The 20,922-nt window shown below is 32.2% G+C and overlaps 1 protein-coding gene across 1 annotated transcript; it reads left to right on the top strand.

Annotated features, from left to right (window-relative positions):
* Nucleotides 1–17,009: 17,009 nt before the first annotated feature.
* On the top strand, nucleotides 17,010–17,906 carry LOTGIDRAFT_138954 (hypothetical protein; the record flags this gene model as incomplete). Its single annotated transcript, XM_009049197.1, has 3 exons — nucleotides 17,010–17,186; nucleotides 17,223–17,400; nucleotides 17,515–17,906. 3 exons carry the CDS (start codon nucleotides 17,010–17,012, stop codon nucleotides 17,904–17,906), a joined length of 747 nt encoding a protein of 248 aa, XP_009047445.1.
* Nucleotides 17,907–20,922: the final 3,016 nt, after the last annotated feature.

Here is a 20,922-nt window from a genome sequence, read left to right as displayed (position 1 = left end):
CCTGTATATAATCTCTTACAGCGGAAGCCCATCCAATGTAAACAGATCAATCAGTGCCGAGTAGTGGAAGGCTTGTTTTTGTTTTAGGCCTACTTGGTCCTGTAGATTTAGGTGAGACAGCCGACGTTTACCCTTCAAAATCACAATCCTAAAGTCTAAATTTTATGCAAAGCGCAAGTAAGTCATAGAACACTAGGCCTATACAGTTTTATGATGTAGGCCAACTGTGACTATGTAGTAGTCCAAGAAACTCTGACCTTATCTAGGATAGGCTACAGATCAAACACTGTGCAGCTTCAAAATAAGTTCAAATAGTCTAGACTAAGTCATTTTAGTTTTATATTGAACATTTTTTCTTAATGACATAATGAACAATGAAATATGACGAAAATTCTCAAAATGTTTGCATAGGCCTAGACCGAAACAACCTGCCTCTCAATGCGGTCGGCAGACAGTCAGAAGACCACCTATGAAAATATCTTGATATGGCGCAAACAATTTGTCTGAATTACCTGAAAGTAGAGCAGGGCTGTTAATGTTATACACCGCCCCCATTTTTGGCCTAGTAGGACAACATCAGGAGTTACCTATCATATTTGGTTCAAAGATTTCCTACCTGTCGGCCAGTGTGCTTGTGATCTTTATCATTTGTCATGGCTTAGCCAATGTTTAATCTATATCTTTCAAGTACAGTACCGGTAACCTAAAATTACTGAGATCCAGACTCAATTCTCATTTAAAATTATTGTATGAACCTGGGCATCATATCTCATCGTACATTGCCTTGCCAGTTGCTGACAGCACGTTCCTATAATTTGACTCGGCATAAAAATCAAATGGTGCTCACCAAAGATCAGTCTGTGTGCAATGACCTAAAGCTGTTATGCTATAGTATAAATATAAAATAGCATAACAGTATAGTCTTATTAATTGTGATTCCTCACACACAATAACTGTGATATTATGATGGCCCAGGTATAATGACAGTAAAAATTGATTTTACGACTGATTCATACCTGATGAAAACTTGTATAATGACTCTGCTGACTATATCCAATACTTGATGATGCATAATCAAGCCTATTCAAAGTGTTATTTATTGTCTAGGATTGGAACTGAATGACTGAGTGTGAAAATGTTTTTGTTTTTCAAACTTTTTGTGAGATGGAAAATCTTTTTGCCGAATCTGTGGTAGGCCCTTTTTAAATGGTTTTAGGCCCATTCTCCATCGTTTCACCAGCAGGTAGAGTTTATTTCCACATTCAATAATACAATATTTTTCTGACTGCATGATTTTTGTGGTTCTGTGGTAGTGCTGTAGGTAGGGTAATATAGTACTTGAAGTTGAGCATTCTTGGTGTGTGAGTGAAGCTCTTTTGCGAAGCAATTTTCTATTATTTTCAGGATCTAAAAGCAGAAACAGTTATTAGATTACCGTGCTGAATTCAAAATGACTACAGATACCAAGACCAGACAAATCTTTCACATGAAGGCAGCATCAGCTGGTATGTTTCATATTTTCATTTTTTAATGCACAATCATTTTGATTGCTATACTTCATCAAATGATGTGATTCTGTAAAGATTGGAATGGAATCTTCGTTAATCTCAACAAGCCCAAGTTATTGTTTATGTGAATTGTGGAAAATAAAATCAATTAAAATCAAATTTATGTACTTATCAAAATGACTGAATGATTAAAAAAGGATTTGTATGAAAAATTTTATATGATATAAAGCATTAATAATATTATTCAGTTTATATTTCGATAAATGTGGTTATATTCACTGGGACAAATACTGCTGAAATTATTATAATTACAAACAAGCTGTGCTGGGCATGTTGAAGTCCAAAATATTTTAGAATGATGACTCAATATTATGTCAGAGTTTTTATACAGTTTCCATTAGAAACTATAGAATGGTCTTTGAAAGCTGTTATTACTTTGATGAAGTTAATGACTCAATAATATGCCGTCTGCTATTTATTCTATTGATTTCTTGGTAATTCAGGCTAAATATATATATCATGTAATGGGGAACTTGAAAACTATTCATTAACTCAATTAGAATGTGATTTATGCTTATTAAGAATATTATATTCATTATTGTTCATTGATTGATGTATATATACCCCAATTCCTTCTGTGGGGTTGATTAAATCTGAATTTTTCTTGAGCTCATGTGTCACAATGACTCAATGGAATAGAAATTGCATTCATAGCCTTGGGTACAATCTCATTGAGCTCCTAATAGAATATGCAGGTAAAAGGGACAAGCTAAACCTTCATTTGCATTTTGTTATTGTTTTGCTGTAGAGTTAACATCTGTCTCATATATATTAATCTATTCAAATTGATTCTATAAATAGATATGATGAGGTGTTACTTTGAGTTATCTTTAGGCATACATTCAAGGACACCATATCCCATTGTAAAGGCTTTTGATATGTGTACTTTTCATAGTCTTCATCATTGAAAGAGAGCCTTTAATTTTTTTGTTCACTAAGTACCCCATTTGCCGGCTGTTTACTCTGTCCAGTAAGCTTGAGATTGAATATGTCTGCTTCAATTGACAGGTGTGATAAATAACAGACGGCTTGTAGCTGCTTAAATTGAGTGATTACTCAATTTAAATTTCATTTCTACCTTCCATTGAGATCTTATCTGCATGGTGTTGTTAGTTTATTTGTTATCTATTTCTCAACCAATGTTGTCTTTTTATTTCTTGAACCCTATGGAGGTCATGGGGTCATTAAGGTGAAAGGTGAGAGGTTAGCATTGTAAGATATTGTAATAGCGTATGCTTTCATTGTTCATAATAGAGTATGTAGGCTTTTATCACACCAGCAATAACTTGGGACTGTTGGACGTGTTTGATTTTGGATTAACAGAAGATTAAAAATGTCTTTCCGATCAAATTCAAATGTGGCTTTTATTGAGGAAGGTGCCATTGTGAAATTATCTGTACCTAAAGAATCGACACCAAATAAAAAGGAGCAAACACAAACAAAGATAAGTTCAAATGAGAAGCCAGATTTTAAGGATTACAGACTACGTTTATTCAGTGAATCAGGTATAGATAAAGGTTTTTTTATGATCAATTTGTAATATGATCTAGAAAAAATGTACAGAATAAATTGATAATGATGACTTAAATTGTTTTAAAAATCAATGAAAATTCTATAAAGAATGTTCTTATTCAGCTGAGACTTTGTGCTTTGAACTGGCAATGAATGAATTTAAATGAATGAACGATCTTTTGGGTATTCAGAGACTAGAGTTACTATTCAACAGAAAGCACTGTCATAGGGTTAAGGCTAGTATGTTAAAATGGAAATTGTAGTGCTTCTAACATAGACCTATAATTAAAAAATATTATCATAATATATCATTATTATTACCGAAAATTATATGAATACTAATCTCTTTAACTGAAACTATAAATCAAAACCAGTATTCAGGTAATTACTAGTCATCACTGTTAAAGAATTAAACCAGAATTTTTATTTCCAAATGACTAAAGATCACAATCACAGTGCATGTCTTGTTTAACGGAAATCAGACTGCAATACATTGAATATATGACACAATTTATAACAGGATAGACACACACTGAAATATTCCTACCTTATAACAAATAAGGTGCAGTTATATGTTCTTGAGTACAAATTATTTTAATTGTTCTGTCATGCTCATATGTTTATTCAACTGTTTTCAGAAATTTCAACTGCTACCAAATTTTAAAATTTGCCCAACTGCAGATATGTTATATTGGACATACATATTAGGTTTCGTTTTGGGCCTTTTTTTATGTACCAGGCTGGCTTGGTTACCCAAGGTTGTGCTCTTTATTGACTCAAGGTAGGACTTCATTTCAAGGAAGTCTTCTTTTTGGTTTGATTGTTGGAAGCCATGTTGGTTAATAAAAGTATTCTAGATACACCAACTGTGGGGTTGGCATCCCTGGTCCTGGCATAATAAAACATGGTCATTTAAATACCAGGATGTCCCTAATAACCAGGCTAATCCTGATGATCCTGGTTTCTCTTGCTAGCTCATTTTCCATATACTTATGTTGCCAGAGTTAAACTGTGCAATTTTTCCAGGAGATAAATAACAACAACAGTCAGTAGTTAGCTAAATCTTCTTCCAGGTGATTATATGCCAAAGACATAAAATTTGTCTGATGCTTTTAAGTTGGCTATATCTTTTCAAATACAAGGTAGCCACTTTAATTTAAATGGGTCTACTTCATAAGATTATTGTGTCCAAATTGGCTTGGTTTCTATTTATTTGTTTATTATTTATTGTGTCAATAAATTAGACTAAGTTGTTAATCTCAATTGAAATCTTTAGGGAAATATTTAGGTGCATTTTTTTTTTTGCTAACTTTTATTTTTGAACAGGATCTGTTGTGTTCTATTATTATATTATTTGTATGACTATGTAAAGCTCTCCATTATGTAATGTTTGTCTTCCTTATATATAAGCCTCTAGTTGTTGGGACAATGAACAGAAATATTGCATGAGTGCTCAACAATTGGAATTTGTAAAGGAGTTGACTAATAACAAATTTCTCTCATTGCACACTGCATGGCATGATCGTCCTCATCATCCAATTTAAGATCAGAAATGTAGGATATAAAACTCTGATTTATTTCCTTATAGAGTGAATGAAAGTGGAATTGATTTCAAGATTTTTCTTCATAAAGAAGCTTAAAATAGTTCTGTTGTTACTGGTCTCTAGTGTTAGTTGAAGTTAGTCCTCTTGTAATTCGGTGTATTTAGATTAAGCTAATTCAATTATTTTGTCATGATCCGTCTCAAGATTTCCCTTTAGAATTCTTTACAACATGAAAATCCATAATCTTAGACAATATATTCTGACTTCATCTCGTCTCCAGACACTTGGGACAAGCTAAATCAACCGTATTGAATTACTACTTCCTTTCTGGCGTAACCAGAAATTCTGCCTTAAGTTTGATTATGAAAGTCAGCCATTAAGTGCAGCTCTTCCAAAAACTCAAGTGTAAATCAATAAATAGTTTCTTTAAAAAATTGTTATCTAAGATTGACAGGGCCCATGTTAGGATTAGTGTGCTTCTTTAGATGATAATAAAAGTGAAATAAATATCGTTATTAAATAAGCTGTCCAGTTTGTATGCAATTATCTAGAAATACAGAATTTATGGTGTCATCCCTGATAACATTTTCATTTGATCTCAAGAATCTGTTTGCTTAAATTGTATCTGAACTGAATGTCTAATTTTCATTCTGAAAACCAATTTGATGAACTGAAACATGTTTTTTATGTTAAAAGCAAATTTTAGATAATTATATATTTCCCTTTGAATAGTCTATGAGCATAATCTTTGTAAGACATATAGAAGCAGGAAGGTAAACATTAAGAACACAAGTTATATAATTTATATAAGATATTGACTCATCCATAAGTTTCATATCATATCACTCTCTTATATTTACCTATATTTAATAATGAGTCATTTATTTGACTTGATCTAAGTATAATTATTAGGTCATAAAATGATTCACTTTTATTAAAAATCAAGATTGACATTTTAACTACTATTAACAAAGCCAATTGTTCAGTCAAACAACAACTGTATTTAAAAAAATGTTAAAGTTGCATAGTGGAAAATCTTTTATAGCAGAATATTCCAGAAACTTTTGATTCTTTGGTTAAAAAAAGAAAAAGAAGATTGGATTTCATTCAAAATGTATTGACATGACCAGATTTTCATTTTTCCACTTGATAATGATATGGACTTTGAAATGATATTTTCTCATTGTTGCTTCTTCTCACCTGTATTTTCAAAACAGCTGTTCTGATGAGTTAAGTTCATATCAATAAGTACCCTCACTGTAAAGTTCATATTACATCTTATATTTAACCAAATACTTCCTTAATCATTAATCAATGCTGTTATATACATATATATGAATAAGATATTAAGAATTTATTATTATGAATTATTATAGAACATGTGTTATGAATTATTGATATTGTTTCATGTATTATTTATGTCAGATTGACATTACAGAAAAATGCAACCTGTGAGCATATTAACCACTGCTAGTAACATGTAAAGTTGGATGGTATGCAGTCATATGAACAAGTATTGTGAAGTTTTTAAACTCATGCAGATTAGTCCAGGATATCAAGGTTATCAAGGAAATCATGAGACAGACATGATATGCTCATCTTTCTGAAACACTTAAATTTATTCTACGATTGGATTTGTCAACTCAGCATTCCTTTCGAGAGTTAATATCTTGTGTTACCCTATCTTGGTATTTGTTTGCAATTTGATTTTAATTTGATCACAATTTGTATATTGGTAATAAATAAACCAAATACCAATGATCTGATCCGCAAAAACAAAACGTGAAAGCAAAAACAACATATTGGTAGCAGCTTATGAACTTTTCAAATCTTAGATGTTTTATAAGAGTCACATGTTTCAGATTATTACTGTATTAATATATAAGCTATTAGCAACAATGATGTGATTACAAATTCACTGATTACATTAGTACATGAGGTTTCAATGTATTTGAATTAATAAATTATAAGATATACTAATATATTTAAAATGCTAAACTTCAAATATGCATATTTTATATGATATGAGAAAAGTTAACACTAGAGTTTCAAAGTATTTTCATGTGAGAGATAAAAATGTGTCAAAACAGCAGTAGGCCTGGAATTGTTCACTCTCTTGTTTTAATAGTGATGGGGAGTATCTGCTCAATGAGGAAGACAAGGGTGATCAAGGTCAGCTTCAGAAAGGGGGTAACCTTTGGTAGTAAGAGCTACTCCTGGCCGGAAGATGTTGGTTTAATAATCGTTGTTTTGTTGCTTTTGAGACGGTTTTGTTCCTCTGAATAAAGTATATTGTTGAATGTGTTACTTATTCGTTTTAATACTTAAAGCATTACCATTTTTCCTAAGTAGAAACATTCAAATGTCAAATGCAAAAATCGTGTTTGCAGATTTTTAATTTTTAAATTGGCACCAGTCTCCCTTTCATAAAGAGCACACTACTAGGAGGTAGGAAATTATACACAAGTAGAAGACAATTTTTTGTCATTATGAAGTAGGAGTATTATATGAACCTTATGTAGAAGTATTTGTGTTAAGTTTACTGAAGGAATTTCTCTTACTCTATATCAAAAGACTGGCCAGGAAGTTAAATAGAACCTACATTCTTCATCGGTCATTCCTAACTTGTTGACTGGACACAATGTCAACTTATTGTACATTGTATTATTAAAGCTGTTAAAACTGACCAACTGACCAGTCCCTGATTTATTACAGATCCTCTATTCTACACAATACATGTCCAGTTTGTAATGATCTAATCCCTACAAACACTCTGTCTCTTTTGATTTTTTTGCCTTATTGATGTTAGAGCTGAGTTTCGATTACCAATTATTGATGGCATGATATTGATCAAATGGATTAATAATCGAAGTATATGTCCCTGTAAATACAAAACAAAAAGCATGCCAAAATTTTTAATTCCATGGGTTATTTTTGTGTCATAGAAGTATGATATTGCTTTTATCGGTTATTATAGTTTGGTTTATTGCTATGTGCTGAAGTAAATTTATGTGGAAGAGGTTACCACTTGTTAATGCTTTATACACAGGAGAAAATGTAACTTTGACATTTAATCGATTATGAAATTTGACAATTGATAATCGAATTGTAAATTTCTAGTACGATAATCGATTATTTTGATAATTTTACCCAGCCCTAGTTGATGTGGTAGAGTATTGGCTTGAATTATAAAGCAGGAAATAAGTTGTTTTGGTTGAAGACTTATTATCTAGATTTTTTATTCTACCTAATAAGTGAATAAACCGACCTATGGTCCTTATGGGTCAATTTGCTCCCTCCCTTAGTCACACTGATGTGTATAGAGATCTATGCTTATAATAATTTAGCAAATTTTAATTTAAAAAAAAAAAAACAATAAGGCTAAAAAAGAGTTGATGCCTGTCAAATTTCATTGTTCATAACTATTTTGAAATGATATAAAACTTTGAGTTGTTATGTTATTTCAGTCTTAAATAGAGTCTCATATTGGCATCTGTTATATTTTACTTGGTAGAGTAGTGGATTGGCTTGAATTATAAAGAGGGAAATAAGTTGTTTTGGTTGAAGGCTTACTCGAGTTATTTTCTACCTATTGACTCAACACTCCCCTCTCATGAGCTGACAAAATACAGGGCTAATTTCTTCATCTATATGGTAAGACGGCTTTTCAATTCAACATATAAACATAATACACCTTTTATTTCTAAAAAGGGTTGGCTTGATTTCAAACTAGGCAAATCTTTGTCAAATATCTCAATAAGGGTCAGTAATCATACCTTTTATTATTTAAATTGTGCAAATTCAACAAAAAATTCACCTTGGTGACATCTGGTCTTCTAGAAGTAATAGATGTGACATTTGTCAAGCTGAGACTTTTGTCATTAAGGTATGAAAATATCTGAGGCTTTAGTCATAATGGTATGATTGGAACTTGGGTATGATGATAACTGAGGCTTGTGTCATTAAGTTATGATGTTAATTGAGGCTTGTTATTAGGGTATGATGTTCATGAGGTGAGATGATAACTCACCCAGACTTGTCTCATTAAGTTATGATGGGAAACGAAACTTGTATCATAAGGTATGTTGATAACTGACTTAAACTGAAGCTTGTATCATTAAGGTATGATGATAACCTAGGCTTTTATCATTAAGGTATATTGATAACTGAGGATTTTCAATTAGGTGATAGAAATAATTGAGGCTTGTATCATTAAGGTATGTCATAGCTGTGACATATTATAGTTATTAAATATGATAATAACTGAGGTTTATGTCATTAACGTATGAGATAATAACCGAGGGTTGTGTTGATCAGATACGATGATAAATGAGGCTTGTGTCAGATCATGTGTGATAAAAAAAATGAGGCCTGTGTCATTTAGGTGAGATAAGTGCGGCTTATGTTGATAACATGGGATGATAACTGTGATAACTGATAGCTGTACTTTTAGTTTCTGAAATTCATTCTCCCTAAACAAAATATGGCCATAACAATATACTTGTTTGTATAGTTTTTAGAATTCTAGGAAATATAAACCAGATGTGATCAAATCTCAAGTTTATTTTGGTAAAAAATATAGTTTTGATATGGGTTGCTACAATATTTGATATGGTTGCTAGGAAGGATTTTACTCATCTTTATTATCATTAGTTTGACTATTGATATCAAATGGTACATGTATGTAAATTTAGATGATGGATATGGTTTTGGCAAACTGTATTAACACAAGTTAGTCAGTGTTTGGCACCAGATTCTGTTGTGGACCACAAGTTAGTTAGTGTTTAGAACCAGATTCTGTTGTGCAACACAAGTTAGTCAGTGTTTGGCACCAGATTCTCTTGTTCAACACAAGTTAGTCAGTGTTTGGCACCAGATTCTGTTGTGGAACACAAGTTAGTCAGTGTTTGGCACCAGATTCTGTTGTGGAACACAAGTTAGTCAGTGTTTAGCACCAGATTCTCTTGTTCAACACAAGTTAGTCTTTGTTTGGCACCAGATTCTGTTGTGGAACACAGTTAGTCAGTGTTTAGCACCAGATTCTCTTGCTCAACACAAGTTAGTCAGTGCTTGGCACCAGATTCTGTTGTGGAACACAAGTTAGTCAGTGTTTAGCACCAGATTCTCTTGTTCAACACAAGTTAGTCAGTGCTTGGCACAAGATTCTGTTGTGGAACACAAGTTAGTCAGTGTTTAGCACCAGATTCTCTTGTTCAACACAAGTTAGTCAGTGTTTAGCACCAGATTCTCTTGTTCAACACAAGTTAGTCAGTGTTTAGCACCAGATTCTCTTGTTCAACACAAGTTAGTCAGTGCTTGGCACCAGATTCTGTTGTAGAACACAAGTTAGTCAGTGTTTGGCACCAGATTCTGTTTTGGAACACAAGTTAGTCAGTGTTTAGCACCAGATTCTCTTGTTCAACACAAGTTAGTCAGCGCTTGGCACCAGATTCTGTTGTGGAACACACGTTAGTCAGTGTTTATCACCAGATTCTCTTGTTCAACACAAGTTAGTCAGTGTTTAGCACCAGATTCTGTTGTGGAACACAAGTTAGTCAGTGCTTGGCACCAGATTCTGTTGTGGAACACAAGTTAGTCAGTGTTTAGCACCAGATTCTCTTGTTCAACACAAGTTAATCAGTGCTTGGCACCAGATTCTGTTGTGGAAAGCAAGTTAGTCAGTGTTTAGCACCAGATTCTCTTGTTCAACACAAGTTATTCAGTGTTTGGCACCAGATTCTGTTGTGGAACATAAATTAATCAGTGTTTAGCACCAGATTCTCTTGTTCAACACAAGTTAGTCAGTGCTTGGCACCAGATTCTGTTGTGTTTAGCACCAGATTCTGTTGTGGAACACAAGTTAGTCAGTGTTTAGCACCAGATTCTCTTGTTGAACACAAGTTAGTCAGCGCTTGGCACCAGATTCTGTTGTGGAACACAAGTTAGTCAGTGTTTAGCACCAGATTCTCTTGTTCAACACAAGTGAGTCAGTGCTTGGCACCAGATTCTGTTGTGGAACACAAGTTAGTCAGTGTTTAGCACCAGATTCTCTTGTTCAACACAAGTTAGTCAGTGTTTGGCACCAGATTCTGTTGTGGAACACAAATTAGTCCGTGTTTAGCACCAGATTCTGTTGTGGAACACAAGTTAGTCAGTGTTTAGCACCAGATTCTCTTGTTCAACACAAGTTAGTCAGCGCTTGGCACCAGATTCTGTTTTGGAACACAAGTTAGTCAGTGTTTAGCACCAGATTCTCTTGTTCAACACAAGTTAGTCAGTGCTTGGCACCAGATTCTGTTGTGGAACACAAGTTAGTCAGTGTTTAGCACTAGATTCTCTTGTTCAACACAAGTTAGTCATTGTTTGGCACCAGATTCTGTTGTGGAACACAAGTTAGTCAGTGTTTAGCACCAAATTCTCTTGTTCAACACAAGTTAGTCATTCTCTTGTTCAACACAAGTTAGTCAGCGCTTGGCACCAGATTCTGTTTTGGAACACAAGTTAGTCAGTGTTTAGCACCAGATTCTCTTGTTCAACACAAGTTAGTCAGTGCTTGGCACCAGATTCTGTTGTGGATTCTAAGTTGAGCTAGACATTACTTAGATTAACAGATTTTGATATGAAGGCTTAGTTAGTGTTTGGTCACTAATATTCAACAGATACTGATTTGGAAATACAATTAAGTGTAAATAAACTTAACATTAGACAAGACGTGACCTCATTCTGAATCTGAAATCGAAATGTTCCTGATAGTTTATAAATGTTTATTTTATCGTCTCAGTAATTTTCCTGTAGTTTGAGAGATAAAGATGTCTGATATTGGACGTTTTTGACTGTGTTAATTTGATAGTTCATGTTTTCTGTAAATGCTTCATTGAATTTCTATCTAAAGACCTGTCTGAGTGTTTGATTGAGAAGGGATTGACTGACTTTAAGAGATCTGCCATGAAATAAAATTTACACAAATTTCCCATTGGATTTTTTTATCAAGACAGTTTAAATCAAATAATTCACCCTTAAATTTTTTAGTGGTATTAAATGGATTGAAGTTATTGATGATTCTTTGTTGTCCATTAAGATAAATTTCTAAGAAGGAGCCCTCTTTCTACATGTTAACAGTTTTGCAATATACATTACACAGATAAAAGGAAAAGAGACATCAATTTGTGGCAAATATTTTCATATTATGATTTAGAACAGGACAATCTGGATTGTGTTCACTTTGATCAGCTTAAATAGGTCTCTCTTTGATAAAATTTTCACTATGTCTTGATATCAATGACTTTTTCAATGAAAATTTCAATTTTACCAACATCAGATCTACACATGAAGGCGTCTGAAGGAAATCAATTTCTTTGAGGTCCTTAACTCCTTATATCAGTGTTTCTCATATCTAAAATTAAAACTGAAGGATACTTTAAGATAATGTATGAAGTGAGTTTGGCCTCAGGTCTTGTAATTACACATTGTTCAGTAAAATCATTATTCTTCCAGATTAGATAATACAACAAGGCCAATTTTGTGTGATTGATTGTTTCCTATCGGAGTGGGATGTTGTGATATGGCCTCATTAGTTTGATGGAGTAGAAATATGTGTGTGTTTGAATTTGTTTTCAGGTTTCATATTTGTGCTTTCTTGAATCACTTGTGGTCAAATTTGACCCGCCATATTCAGATATATTTAGAAAGATGGATATATTTGCAGTTCAGTCATACCATCATAATCCCCCTACATCATCTATGTCTACAGTTCCATTGAAACCCTCAGCCATTTAAAACTATGTGCTCAGCCAAACATACTGACGAAAGAAAAGTTATGGCGATGCCCAATACCTCATTTATAGTCATCATTAAGATTATTTAATATTATGTTGCAAAAAAGTCATCTTTGTATATCCCCATACATCTGACTATTCTCCAGCTGTCAAAATATGTTTTAGAGGCTGGAATAGACACAGATGTTTCGGAATAGCCTAACAGATGCAATTTATATCAGATAAAAAAAAATGATGATTTAGATTAGATTTCTTTCCTCAAAATGAATAGTTATGTTCAAAGAAGTGTCAGGTTGACAGTTGTTTTTGCAACCTTTCAGGTTTTATAAGGTCAATTTAGGCAAGTTGTGCTGGATTAAATTTGGCCATTTAACCTGCATCACAGACAAGAGAAACCAAACACCAAACTGGGAAAGTAGGATAGTGAGACACCAAGGCTCCCATATGTATGATAAACAGTAACAAATGATGAAAATATTTTGTAGCCAATGGTTTAAATCTGATAGCCTTGAATTGAATGGTTGGTTGCTCTTTAAGATAAGTGAAGTGAAAAAAAAGATAATTTTGTATCTAATGACCTAATTATTCTTTCTCACCTCATCAGAGTAGTTATTGTTTAAGATGGGTGGTGGGAAAATTACCCACAGGAATGCTAGGCAAAGAATGTGTTCAATGTATAGTCTTTGTTGGACCAGTCACTCTAAAACATCTGAAAAATCCTTTAAAGTTATTTTTTCTGGACAACTTGTGCAGTACACAAGTCTGACTTTAAAGAGACAAACAATTAGGAGTTTTAATGCATCCAAGGGCAAGTCATTTTCTTACTTTATAAAAATTTGTTTATAAGCCTGCTGTCTAAAATCTCTTTACCAGTCGGCAGCCAAATTCTTACTGATTTGTAAAAGATGGAAAAATTTGAATATTTATTCAAGTAGTGTTCTCAAGAATTGCCCTATGAAACTATTCATATGAATATGTGGCCCAACAAAAACAGAATGAATTAATCTAAACCTTATTTGATTGCACCAAGATTTTAAAAGCGCTCATGTGAAAATTGAAGATAGAAAATTGTTATATAATGTAGTTTTAAATGGTTTTAACTTTCTTCTAAGTACATGATCATTGACATATCTCACTAGATTAGAAGATATGGGTACTCAAGCATGTTAAATAAGGTTTGTAATTTATAGGGTATTGTATCTTTAATCTACCCATTGTTTTGTTTAATGAACCAGCTTGTTGTCAACTCTCACATACATTCAGTCATCAAGAAACAATTATTTGCTAAAGAAATATTTGTTTTTCTTCTCAAGTGAGAATTACGTTTGTCAATCAAGGACGTGTTCTATTATTGTGCTAGTAGAAAAAAGTGTTATGTGGACTCCATTTAGCCAAGATATGTACAATACATGAGATATTAAGGATGTTAATTATGGTGTGTTCTATAACTGTGTTGAAGGACAAATTACTAATATAGTTTGAGGTTAATGGAGGTTTAAACATACATGTGTGGTACGTCTTTGATTTTATTTTAATCGTTTGGCAAGTTTTATACTAATTCTAAAACATCAAACACAGCTTCTGAACCAATTTGTTACATAGATTAAATAACATGAAGTATGCATTTATAATTGGCTGATCTCAGTATGCAAGTCATGGCTAAATAAGTGGGTACTTTAATGCAAACTACTTACATTGGTCTTTATTCAACTCACTTTCCTGTTTTTGGATGAGACTAACTGGGGAAAAGAATGAACGAATGAATGAGCAGTTTTTATCTTGAGATTAATGTGAACAAGACTTGAGATATAAGCTTATACCTGAAGGTACAAGATGCGTTAATGTCCCTGAAACTTGAGAGTATTGAAAATATGGCGTAAGGAAACATTTAACATTTGAAACCAAAGAAAAGACAAAGTAAAGTTGATTTACTGGACCATGCAAATTGTTTTATGTAGGGTTGAAAAAGTTCATTGGATATGTGTGAGTACTCTCTAATTTGAGAGTCCAGAAAGGTAGAAAACATCAATGATTTGTGATGTAGTAATTAGTATGGTTCATTAAGGGTGTGACAGACTGTAACAGGTAATTAAATGACTTTTTGACGAACTAGTTGCTAATTATAGTTAGTTTTTATATGGTTACTTTAGGGTTAATTACAATAAATGACTTTAAGGTCATGATAAATGTACAAAAACTGTACATGAATCAATCCATGATTGCAATTTTTCAAATTATGTTTATGAGTCTGCTAATATAATATTTGAAGCCATGTGATGTGTCTGCTGTTGAAATGATTTGATTTGTAGGACCAATCAGATAGTAAATTGTGATAATTAGTGGTCTGGATACTTTCAGGTCTGAGCAGTTCATATCCTTTAGAAAATGAGAAATACAAACTCCTGTAGAAGTAGTAAACATTGTCAGCTAGATTTGGGGTCATTTTAAATTGGCATAGAAATGCTGCAATGGTATTGTCCAATCTTAATGTTAAACAAACTTTATGCAAGTTAGCCCTTTCGATATTAGAGGTTGACAAACTTAAATGGCCACACAGTATTATTTTTCATTTTAAACCTGACAACAGTTGAGTATAAGCACATGTAGGTAAAGAACTTTTCAGACTGGAAATTGTTCATTTGACAATTCTTAATAACCAAGGCTAAATAAAAATTTGAATGTTCTGTGGAATCGGAAACTCCTGTTTTTAGTTGCTGAAGCATAATTTGATAATATTCTAAGAAAAGGTAACAAGTGTGATTAATAGATTCATGTTGGGTTTTTTATTGGCATCAATATCAAAATTTTGACCTTGGATTTTATATTTTGAATGGAGATATTGATTTGGCAGAGTCCCATCAATTTTTTAATTTTCACAAAATTTGATTTGTCATTGCTTTAGTTCTAAAAATGTGAAAAAGGCATCTTCGGCATCTTGTATTATCTCTTATTTATCTGTTTACACTGATATTTAAATACATGCATGCATGTCAAGCCATACAAATCATGCAATATATTAAAAAGTTTAAATATTTTAGGCCTATGTATATACTCAAAATATTATGTTGTTATCTATTTCTTATATCATTAATACCTTACAGGCTTTTTATATTTTCATCTGAATGTAGTGTATAATACTATACCAGATAAATATTGACAGTTGACGTCTGATGCATTCATATCATTCATGATGGTATTTATTTTATAGTGCTACACTCATAAGGTGCAGTGGTATGTAAATGTAAAACATTTGTCTTCCTAATTTTAAGATCTTCTTCTGGAGGAAAATTCAAATTTTCTCGCTAACACAAGGCTTTTTTGTACCTTACATGGCATTGCATGTCTTTGATTAGGCATCTTGTGTTATCTTATTTATCTGTTTACACTGATATTTAAATGTCTTTGATGGCTGATCATTCATTCATTCATTCATTCATTCAAAGAAGAAGAATGAATCACCACCTGTTACCTGTAGGAATTGAGGCCAATTTGAATAAAGTAACTTTTTCATGTGTAAATCCAAATTTTTCATTGATGTATAATAATTGAAAGATATTATATATACTGGTATACATGTTAAATTTTTATATTAAGTAACTCATATTGACTGAGAGTCAGTGAAATGTAGCCATTGATTTTGGGCTGACAAATACATATGTATCAACAAATTCATCAAAAATCTGATGATGAACATAATACAATATTTTTTCTATGGTAGTTGTGAAATTGGGTGCTGATTTTTAGAGGAATGAATATGATGTTTTGGGCAGTGACATTTGGTTATGTTATCAAATATGCTAATATGAATGTTTTGGGGATTATATTTGCCATGATAGAAATAGAGAACATGAGATAATGGTGATTTGAAACCTTCAGAAGACACCTGTAACTTACAAAATACTCAAATGTTTCACATTGTACAAAATCGACCATAAAATTGATTTCCAAATTATAGTTGAGTGGTTTCTTATTACTATGTTTTCTACATGAGAAGCTTCTATAATCTATTACAGTGCTCGGAATCAGACACTAGCCATTGTTTCTAATGAAAAATTGATTGAAAACTTATTGATAGCCATTACTGGAGCTTATCATATTACTACCACTTGATAAAAGAGACTATTTTATAGTCTTCGATATCATTTATATTCCTCATTCTGTGTCTTATCGATAATTGAATATGTAGGCTTTTGTTACAGAGTGTTTTAAAGTTTTAAATTTATAATTTGTTATTATATAAAACAGCAGCTGTTGTAATTTGCTAAATTGACAACTGTTTGAAAGTAGTTTTATATATTTGGCTTAAGCTTTTCTTGTATTGAAACACAAACTTTTAAAAAAAAAAAAACATCAGAACATCTGGTATGGTTTTGAATTGATTCAAGGAAATATTGTATTAAGTTATATTGGCACATCTATTTTGATATACAAGGATATTGAAGAAAATGGCAGTAAAAAGAACACAGTTGTACAGATGCATAAATAACTGTGCTACAAGGATAGGATAAATTAAATGGATGCTGATGTTGGATACTACTGTGTTAAGCAAATTAACTCATGAAGTTTCTATTGGTATTCATAATGTTTTAATTTTCAAATGTTTTTCAGATATGACCTATGATATGATGGAAGATGAATTGACATGCCCAGTTTGTCTGGAACTATTTGCTGATCCTTTAATGTTACCATGTTCTCACAGCATCTGTAAAAAATGTCTTCAAGATATCATAACTTCCAGGATCAAATCTGGTAAAGAAGGTCAGTTGAAAGGCTTTATTTTATTGATTGTTTTGAGGACACACAAGATGTGAGTAGTTCAATAGTACACTTTAACACAAAGCGTGTGTAAAATAAGCTCTAAGCTTATTGGTACTTTGCCTAGAAATTTTTTAATTTTTCTCATTTCAGGATTTGAATGTCCATCATGTCGGAAAATGCACACTATGTCAAAAAACAAAATGGCCACACTTCCAAAAAATCTAGCATTAGAAAATATAGTATGTCGATTTCAAGAAATACAAAGCAATACAATGACTAAAAGTAAAAGTCTGGACCTTTCCTCATCCAGTTACCATTCTTTAGACATGTCCGATCAGATAGACTCAGACCTACCAGTCTTTAGTGAAGAATATACGCCATCCAATGAGAATTGTGGACTGTGTGAAGCAGACTCATCATCAAAAGCTGAATGGTTTTGTCAAAAGTGTTCTGTGTTGTACTGTCAAAAATGTTTGGAAATATACCATCCTAAGAGAGGACAGTTGCAGCATCATAAACTATGTAGACCTTCCAACAGATCAGCAGACGTCAAACCAGTATTTTGTAAAGACCATAACACTGAAACAGCCACAATATTTTGTGATATATGTAAAGTTCTAGTCTGTCATTTATGTGTTTGTGAAGGGGTAGGAAAACATTCTGGTCACAAAATAATGCCACTGGATGCTGCTTGGAAAACAATTAAGGTAAGGAACATTGCAACTGACTTCTGGAAAAAAGTCAAATGAAGACACATCAAAATGAAGTATTTAATTTCAACATTGATTATTTTTAACACAGAATTTTATGTAACATTTATTCATGTTAGTTGATGTCATTTAATTAAAAATTTATTTTATTCTATTGATGATGTATCAAATCAATTGCCAGGAATGGTTTGAAAATGGCTTCTCAATTGCATTATTTGAGCTAAAAGGGATTCAAAAGATTGTTTCCTGCCTTTTTAAATATATTTGGAACACTTTTTGCACTTTGATATCTGTGGTTGATGTAATTCCAGAAAACTATGATTGGATTAAACTTACACTATATTAAATACTTTTCAAGTAAAACTTTGACTAATTATTATTAACAGGACAGTGTGATAAAAAGTAAAGAGAAATTAGAATGTATGATGTCAACAATATCTGATCAAAATAGTCAAATGGAAGATCTCACAAATGATGTAGAGGTAAGAATATAACATTTACTGTGATTACATTATTAGGAGTCCTTCAATAGGGATGAGCTTTTTTTTCCAGGTACCTTACAGAGGTGAGAAAATTGTTTCTGTTACCTAGGTAACTGAAAAGACCTTAATGAAATTGTTGACTTTACATTGATATATCATATTTTCATTTTTGCTTTTTTTTTTTTTTTTAGAAAATTCATAAAGAAGCTGCAGAAAAAATAGAACAGCAATATCGCCGTCTGATACATGATTTGACATCTGCTTTAGATCAGCAGAAACAATCATTAGTTAATAAAATACTGAAACAGAAATCCAACAACACTTCCTTATATAGGGGACATACTGAAGGCAATAAAAAGTTATTAAAATCTATTGAAAATTTAGCAGAAACAAGCAAAAAACTTCTTGATGAAGAATTTGATCAAGAAATATTACAGAAATCTGTCGAAATTGAACCACTCTTAACTCAAGTTGATAAACTTTCTAAGGAGTAAGTAATTAATACAAAGGTTGAAGAATTTAGAGAATGGTGCTTTGAAGCCCATTTTGAAGTAACTATTTTAAAATATATCAATCACTCTATGCCACATTATCAGTGAAATCAGAACTCTTTTTGCTTTTGCAATAAGCAATATGCAACTCCCAATGTGATCATGTTTTTTCTTTCTGACTCAAAAAATTGCATATTTTCTTTCATAAAATTATGTATGTTTGTCTTAATAACAGTTTAGTCATCAATCTATCAGACACACATGTAATTAGCTCAGCACATGACGTGAGAGATACCAATTAAAATAAATGGTTGCTATGTTATTTCAGAATGAGTAAAAAAGAAACCAACTTCACATCATTTAATGATAGTAAACCAAGATTGGAAGACTTAAAGTTGATAGTTACAAAATGTCGAGAAAATTCTCTCAGTTTTGTTCAGTCCTTTTCTTGTAAGTAAAAACCTCTTTCAACTAGATGGTCCATAGTTAAAACTCTTGGCATTGGTCTTTCTCAGATTATCTGTGATCATTTACAGGCTGGGTCAAAGGATCAGTGAGGAAAACTGGCAAATTCATAATAAAAAGACACACTGTTTGGGACAACATCAATGTAGGCAAGTGAAAGACATGAAGATTTTGATATATTGATGAAATTGTTGTAATAGTCTTTGCACATATTATGTTTTCATGAGTATTGTGTATGTAGCACAGGTAACTTCTGTTTATTATCATAGTAAAAAAATACATGTACCCTAATACTTAATTTTCCAAACCAAAATAATATTTGTACCTTACAGGTGATGAAGTAGACCAATGTACATCTATATTACCTACTATTCTATCAGTGGCTGTATCAACTGGTAAACCAGATCAACCTAGAGTCCAGAGTAGATATCTTATAACCTGGGGCTTTACTTCTAATACATATACTGCTGAAACAGTTCCTTGTAATTCATTATGGTCAGTTACTGTGGAGAAAAACTCAAATCAAATGGGAAATATTGATTCTGGTTATTTATTTGGTGTGGGAATTTCATCCCAAATTTTGAAAAATAAGGATCAAGTTGGCATGAACCCTTTTTCCTATGGAGTGGTATGTTCAAATGGAAATTTATGCTTGTGCCATAATGGAAAAATGGAATCTCTAATGGAAATGAACAGTTTACCAGTTTCACTAACTATCACTATGACAAAAGATGAATTTGAGAATCTATTGTTAGGGTACAGAATAATAACACCAAATTGGGGGGAAATGTTATGTGGAAAGAAACTTATAGTTGACAGTAAATTTAAACAAACTTTACATCCTGTATTTACTGTTAGTCATAGAGTTAAAGTTCAGCTCACTTCTGGAACATAGTTTTTAAATGGTCATGTCAATTTTTCATTGGTATCAAGGAAGTCATAGATAGAATTAGTGTAAGCTCCAAATATACACAAAGCTGTTTTCTGACAATCATCAATCAAATAGGTGTGGGTTTAACATAAAGTATCAGCATGGTTCAAATCAAATGGAAATTTGATATTAAAGGGATTGTAAAGAGTTTTTTGGACTTACATGTATTGAGGACACTAATAGCATCAATTTACACTATTCCAATTTTCAATAAGACCTGGTTCTTTCAATTTCACCAAAACGAAGCGTTGTGTGAAACATTAATTGTTGGCTTTATGTGATAAAGCATGAAAAATTAAGAAAACCTCTTTACAATCCCTTCATGACATTGACAATGATATAAAGTAAGACAAATAAAATGAAACTAAACTGGACATTGAATTATGTTATTATACTAATCTAGTCAAATAGTGCCATTCAGTTGTTGTATGATTCAATTTGCATTTAAATTCAGCACTGTAAAAACTGACAAAATGTAGGATGTTATAGTAGCAGCTCAATCACTGAGCAATACTATAATTTTCATATGTTGATTGTGAACACATATTTTTTTTGCCCATTTTTTTAAAGTGACCTGAATTTGTTGAAGGTATTAGGAACTGAATTATAGTCTAAACTAATACATGTATAATTCTGTAAGAGCTATCTAAAACTGGTGAACGTGTTGGTTGTGATTTATATATATT

This window comes from Lottia gigantea (assembly GCF_000327385.1).
Source record: "Lottia gigantea unplaced genomic scaffold LOTGIsca_131, whole genome shotgun sequence".
NCBI classification, from domain to species: Eukaryota; Metazoa; Mollusca; class Gastropoda; family Lottiidae; genus Lottia; species Lottia gigantea.
The sequence above is the reverse complement of the archived record's forward strand: the minus strand, read 5'-3'. Positions and strand labels throughout refer to the sequence as shown.